Source organism: Microtus pennsylvanicus, chromosome 4 (assembly GCF_037038515.1).
Source record: "Microtus pennsylvanicus isolate mMicPen1 chromosome 4, mMicPen1.hap1, whole genome shotgun sequence".
Classification (NCBI taxonomy): domain Eukaryota; kingdom Metazoa; phylum Chordata; class Mammalia; order Rodentia; family Cricetidae; genus Microtus; species Microtus pennsylvanicus.
This window is the reverse complement of record NC_134582.1, coordinates 39,098,254-39,105,235: the sequence shown is the minus strand read 5'-3', so window position 1 is coordinate 39,105,235 and position 6,982 is coordinate 39,098,254. Positions and strand designations below refer to the sequence as shown.

At 35.8% G+C, this 6,982-nt stretch overlaps 1 protein-coding gene across 1 annotated transcript; it reads left to right on the top strand.

The window, feature by feature from the left end:
* The first annotated feature begins 3,910 nt into the window (after nt 1–3,910).
* LOC142848660 (serine protease inhibitor Kazal-type 12) lies at nt 3,911–6,308 on the top strand. Its single transcript, XM_075970852.1, has 4 exons — nt 3,911–3,971; nt 5,616–5,641; nt 5,895–6,022; nt 6,260–6,308. The coding sequence occupies exons 1-4, from the start codon at nt 3,911–3,913 to the stop codon at nt 6,306–6,308; spliced, it is 264 nt and encodes an 87-aa protein (XP_075826967.1).
* Nucleotides 6,309–6,982: the final 674 nt, after the last annotated feature.

Below are 6,982 nucleotides of genomic sequence, written 5' to 3'. Positions count from 1 at the left end.
ACATGCTATTTTTCTCTTTTTGCCTGGATTTCCAGAAACATATTCAAAACTTCATAACCACTAGCTCTTGCATATGTCCTTCAACATAATTCTTATTTTTAAAGTGTGCTTTTAAAACTGTTATGATATATGCATTTTATAGCAAGAATCTATAAATTTTTTTATAAAACAACACATTTACAAATACATTTGATGATGATTATCATATGCATATGTGTGTCATATGTATCATGTTATGTATGTGTAGTATGTATGTGTGAGATAGAAAGGGAGAAAGAGAAAGAGAGAGAGGGGTTATATGTGGTTTGAATTTCAAAGATACCAAGGAGTAATAAACGAGGTTTGTGTGAGATTTCAATTCACAATTTTACTCCATGTAAATAGTAGATTAATCTCATCTCTAATTTGACCATTTCTCTGCTGCAGGTCTTAGTCCTGGGGAATTAGTAGAGTGACATCCCTGAGCAGTTTTAAGATCTAACAAAACTCTACTGATGTTTAATTCCCTAACATAAGCAAATTAAGTGTAAATATTAAAATAATGGCTTCCTTTTGTTTTATTTTTAGTGCCAGAATCAAATTCAGGAATTCTCATGAGCTAAATTCATACTTTACTACTGAATTACACTCTCACCCCAAAAGGAGTTGTTTTACATAATTGGTAAAAGCTTTTTGGAAGCGCTAACAAAGACTAAAAAAAAAAATAAGACTGGAGTACTGAAGATACTAATAGGAGGTTAGCAATTAATGTACCAGACAAAATACATTGTCTTTCATACAATAACCAAGACAAAGAAGCTATTTATGTCCTATGGTTTTTCCTGGTGAGAGAATTAGGAGAGAGCTCCCAGTAGTGCCCTGTATGTACTCTTATGAGGGAGAACAAGGCATCTGGAGTCCACAGGTCAGAGTATAGAGCTCAGGAGATTTGCAGAGAAGCACTCTCCAGTCCTTGGTTAAACACTGGTCACCTTGGCTATATTAGGAACCTCTAGGAGTCAGGTTGGTTAATTGGATTAGTGGTAAACGCACTGCCACACAAACCTGATGATATGAGCTCTATCACCAGAGCCCACACACAGGTGAAAGGAAAGAACTGACTCTTCAAAGCAATTCCCTCATCTCTAGAGGCATACAAACAAGCATCAGATACATCATCATCATCATCATCATCATCAAATTTAAATAGAAATAGAAGCTATAGAAGACTAAGAAAAGAACTGCCCAAATGGAACACACAGAGAATAACTTCTTAAACACTCACACAAAACTGAAATTATTTTACAATCCACTGGCCAGAATATAAAACTACATAATACATAGCATCTAGATCTTGAGATACAGAGTTTCTGTGATACAGCAACATTGGCTTAGGATCAACATTATCTTATCGTATGCATCTAAGAAAGTCTTCAAGGAGATCTCAGAAAATAAAGACTACTTTCAAGTAATTTGACTGAAAAAATGAAAAGTATAGATACAAATATAGAAATATCTACTTTCAATCCAAATAAAATCCACATGCTCAGTTTTCTAAAGGAAAGGGAAAAATGCTTTATTATCTCAAAAATATCACTTACATAAAGTGGGCAGAATAGGCCCATATAATGTAATTTATAGACAGAATTATTAAGTGAATTACCCTATCTGCTTGAGAATGCATAAGAAGAATGAAGCCTGATAAGCAGATACAAAAATAATTGAGAGATCCGAAGTATAAAACATACTTCCAGAGAAGGGTAGTGTGCCATATGGTATTAACAGAGAATTTAATGGACTCCAGAAGCAAAGAGAAACATAAAATAGCCAAGAATACGTTTTATAGTCAGGTTTTTCTCTGCATTTAAATCTAACCCTTAATTATCCTCCTTACCAAGACTACACCTTCATCAGTGATGGAACTTGGTGGAGGAGCATTTGACCAGCCTGTGCATGTCCCTGGAAACAAACTCCCATGACCAAAAAAAAAAAATCTACAAAGTTATACTTTAATTTTTTAAATTATTTTCTCATATTAGTTCATCTTCTCAGAATACTGGGTTTAAGTGCCTCAAGTTCTTCTAATAACCCCCAAGGCCAAGAATTCAGTCATTACTACCTCTTGGCCAAAACTCTACACACTATTTCCAGTAAACTCTTTTCAGTGTTTTTTTTACCAGTCTATATATAGTTTTAATTGTTTTTTTTAATGTTACATGCCACCTTCTTTTGCTCATTTTTAAATTTCCAGAGTTCAGTAATTACCTTGAATTCATAGGTTTCAAGTTTAAGTACTTGAGAAAAGACTGGAGAATTTAAGTTCTATAAAGATGTTTCTGTGTTCTATTTTCGACATTTAAATAAATATGAAATTATCAGTGGCTAGTTATTGTTTTGGAAGGCAGAAAAGAAATTTTTATTGTTCTTCATTTGCAAGTTGCTGTCTATATGCATGTACTTGCAAGACATTGTGTAGTTGTGCAGACACAGAAAGAAGAATGTAATGACTTATAACCCAGCTTGGATGGCCCTAAACTTGTAAATGTCTGCTTGGTTATTGGCAAGCCTGTAATGAAAATGTCAACAAAATGGTGTTTTTAGACCTTTAAAGGTATGTTGAATACAATAGAAAACATCAATTTTATTTAAGATGAGAGTTTTGTGAATAGTCAGGGAATTCTTCTTATGAAGGTAACATCTGAACCTATATTTCTTTTTTTCTTTTCTTTTTGAGATTATAAGATAATTAAGTCATTTCTCCCTTCCTTTTCCTCCCTCAAAGCCCTCCCATATATACAGTTTTCAATTCATGGCCTTGTGGTTTATTCATTGTTATTGCATGTGTAAAGGCATATATATGCCTCATATTCCTAACTGTAACCTGCTCGGTCTGTATAATACTTCTTGTACATATGTTTTCAAGCCTGACCGCTTAGTACTGGATTACTAGTTGGTGTTTTTTTTCCTAGCGAAGACTAGTTCTTCTGCTCTCAGCATTTCTCAGTTGCATGAGGTCTTGGGGTGCTTTCCCCATCCAGTTTGGAATGTCTATTGTCATCCTTACTCAGCTCTTGATTAGGTGAACATCGTAACAATACTTTAGTATATTGCTTATAAAATACAAAAATCAGAAGCAAGTTTCTAGTCCAGAAATATTTCTCTTAGAACAATAAAAGCAAAAGAGTAAAAATGAAAAGTATGAAAAGTGTGTAGTGTGTTTGAGAAGGAAAAAGAAAGGCAACTATGTTTGATGCTAAAACTGACATAAAATACTGATTTGATTTAAAAAAAAATAGTAACTAGCAATCATAATGCAGACACTGCCTAAAATCCAGGAACTGAAAGAAGCAGCCTTGTAAATCCTATCCACCTCCAATGTCTACCATTTGTACCGATGATCATTAAAGTTGTACTCTTCTTGTATTTAATATATTCCTTGAACCCAAAAATCCTCACATCAACATTTTTCGTTTCCTCATAGTTATGGTGCCAAACCCTATTAATATTATACACAAATTATTCAGACTCTATTCCAGGTTGCTGTTATTAGCTTTGTGGCCCTGAGGCTTTGTTACAGACAAGCCCGAAATATATAAATTGCAAGGTAAGGATTTGATTGCAATTATCACCGTGCAGTGCCCAGGAGAATCGTTGGGTGTGCTATTTACAATATACTTCATTATGCCTAAACATCATTTTTGATTATTGTTCTTGACTGGAAAGGGCCTGAAATAGCTTTCTTTGGTGTCTAGTGTCTATTCTTTAGAGAAATCTATTGCATAATAGGGGTGGAGGTAGTGGCTGAGTGACAATGTATAGGTACTTAGATTCGCACGTATAGATTCACTTATAAATACAACCGGAGAGCATCATACAGAGTGTACACTCCATCAACGTTTCTGTCTTCTCAGACCCTGAAGTCCTCAACAACATGAAGCCAGCAGGCACCATTCTGCTCCTGATCAGCCTGGCCTGTCTGCTCCTCTCTGCAGGTGAGTGCAAAACAATGCAGCGGACTTCTGGGCCAGACTGACTGATGCCAGCAGTTGGATTCCAGTGTTGTTTTCTATGATGATGATAACGATGATGAATGATGGCCTTTCCATTTCAGTGGAATTTTAGTGAAAATAAGCTATTTTTACTTTTACTATAGTTCTCTGCTTAAAGCACTTTTCTTCATTTCCAAAACCAGTTTCATGCTGTCTAGGACGAGAAGGCTAGTTTTAGGTTTCATAGGCTCCCAAAGTCCGACTTTGGAACTGTAGCCCATTGGCGTTGCTATGTGTGGGCCACCAAAAAAGACATTTGGTTAAAATTAAGCTTCCATCTTTAGGGGAACTTTGATATCGACACGAGAAATTCTCCTAAAACATCTTCTTTAAGAAATTCTTATTTAATATGCTTCAACTATCAGCATTCTTCTGGGATATGGCATAAAAATCTAGGTCATTCTTTTTTACCCTCTAAGCAAACAAAGTAAAGAGAGAATTAGAGGAAGAGGAAGAGAAAGGGAGAAGGAGCAAAGGAGTGGGAGACACAGAACATTGCGATGATGTCGGAGAGTAGAAAGAGCCCAGGGCTGACAGTCCAAGACTTGTTTCCAATGTTCATTCTCCTACCACACCTATACATACTGAATATGTCAATCCAGTGCTCTGCTTGCTAGTTTGTCTGCTGTTAATGGTAGAAAGGAAGCTCACATGAACGGATTTATCTTTCAACCACCACAACAAAATGCTACCTAGCACATGGGCTTTAGATCCTAGCAAGTCTAGATTATATTCCTTATTCGGCTTTTATAAATACAAGTATTAATACTTAGCCCAATACTTGTCCCAATACTCCATTTCCTTACTTTGTTTGCTGGTTATCTTTGTTGTTATTATTTGTTTTGTTTTCTGTTTGTGGCCTTTTCATTTTGTTTTTTTTTTTTTTGGTTTTGGATTATTTTGTTTTGTTTTCTTGAGACAGTGTCTAACTGTGAAGGCCTTGCTGGTATAGCATTTGCTAGGTAGACCAAGATTTGAATTCTCAGTGGTCCACCTGTTTCCTCAGCTGTGCTCTGGAATTAAAAGTACGTGCAATCATTCACAGCCTTCCTCAGCTTTAAAAATAGGATTGTTATATGAGTTGATCCATATAAGATTTAATGCAGTACTTAAATGTATAATTCCCACAATAGAAGGAGCTATGAGAGTCAAAACTGACAAATTACAATTATTCATATTGAATTTATTTAAAATTTATTTAGTGTTTTTGTTATATCACTATCCTTTCCAAACTTTTAATTCATAGATTTCCAAGTAAATATGTACCTGTATTCAACAAAGAATAGCTCAAGACTTTTTCTTCATTTCTCCATGGAGAGGCTTGCTATCTGATCAATCAAAACGTGGAAAACATAATTGCATAAAAGTACATAAAGCGCAAACATAGTGAGAGCAATGTTGTCCTAACCATGCATAGGACAACCTACCTCTGGCAGTTAACTCCTGTGAAGTTAACAAGCCATGTGTCTCGGTGTAGTTCTCCATCCACAAAGCAAAATGGAGGTGACAGGAGATGACTGTGATCAGCTGCAGCTAGGAAATGCAGTCATCAAGTGTGACTTATTGGCGTCTGTTCTTTCCCTGCAGATGCTGTGAGCCAAGGAGGTTTTCAGGTATGTGCCTCTCGTTCCTTCTGTAGCCATTTCCACCCCAGCAAGTACACCACATAGCCCAGAGAAGAGGCGGAAGGAAGCCAAGCAAACTGCTAACAAGAAAGGCTGCCGTTCTAGGGGTTTTGCTCTCTTTTCAGTGTATTTTCACTTTCATAATAGAACATAAGTATGCTTTAAGGAATTTTGAGGTATGTAACGCTATTTCTCCATTCTGTAAGAAATAAAATAAAAAAATACTTCATTTAATTTACAGGCTTTTTGCAGAAACTATGAGAAGACACTGGGTACTGATGCAAAATCATGCCCCAAGATCCACAAACCAGTGTGTGGCACTGATGGAAAAACTTACCAAAACCGCTGTGAATTCTGCCGAACAGCCATGTGAGTAAATGGGCCTCTGATAGCATGATGTTCTTGGTTGGGTCCAGTGGCGTAGGCGTCCATGAATAGTTTATTAATAATTTACTGTTTCATTAGAGTTAATTGTATATGAAATAAAGTAATATGATTGTCTCCCAATCTTAAACCTAGAAAACCAATCTTTGCCTCCTTTACTCAGCCTAGAATTAACCCATTTCTATTGCACTTTATCTCTGAACATCATCTCTTTTCTTTCAGGGAAAGAAGTTTTGGAAAACTTGGTTTCAAACATGAAGGGAAATGCTGATTCTTTTGCACAACAACAGGTGCACCTCTGGATTAATTTTTACATTAAGATGTGTATTCTCTATTGCCCAATCTCCATGGCAATGTGCTTGCAGCCAGTTATAATGCACAAGACAAAATTTTAATAAAGTTATATCAGTAACATTTCTAAACCAATGAAAGTGTCTCTAATTAATTAAGTTAGGTGGACTGTTACACAATTCAATACGAAAGAAGAAACTTGAAAACTAAACAGAATATTACTATACTTGCCTGACCCAGATCTGCCCAATCACAGCTCAGTTCTTCAGTAGCTATGCAGAGTGTCTGAAGAAAATCAAATTGGTGAAGAAAATATATGCATCTGACACACGATATATTGGAACAGTGGCTTTTCATAAAGAGTATGTTGAGTTCCATAAAGTCTCAATAAAAGCATTGAGGTCAGAAAGTGATAAAAGATGGGCAAAATATTGGTCACTCTGAGTTCGTTCTGGAACAGTTGCAGCTTCCACATTACTTGTCCCTGGTTTTTTTTATTGGTGTGACACTTGTACCACAGAAAATATAATTTCTGTAAGTGCAAAACTGTGAAAAGGCTAAAATAAATAGATTCACTCACGTGCTGTGAAAATATAGAAATGGACAAGCTAACTACTTTCGGTCATTGTAAAGACAGACACACATCAACATCAA

Coding starts and splice junctions, on each gene's coding strand:
- LOC142848660 (XM_075970852.1), top strand. CDS start 3,911: ATGAAGCCAGCAGGCACCATTCTGCTCCTGATCAGCCTGGCCTGTCTG. Junction 3,972..5,615: donor CTGTCTGCTCCTCTCTGCAG/GTGAGTGCAAAA, acceptor CTTTCCCTGCAG/ATGCTGTGAGCCAAGGAGGT. Junction 6,023..6,259: donor GAATTCTGCCGAACAGCCAT/GTGAGTAAATGG, acceptor CTTTTCTTTCAG/GGAAAGAAGTTTTGGAAAAC.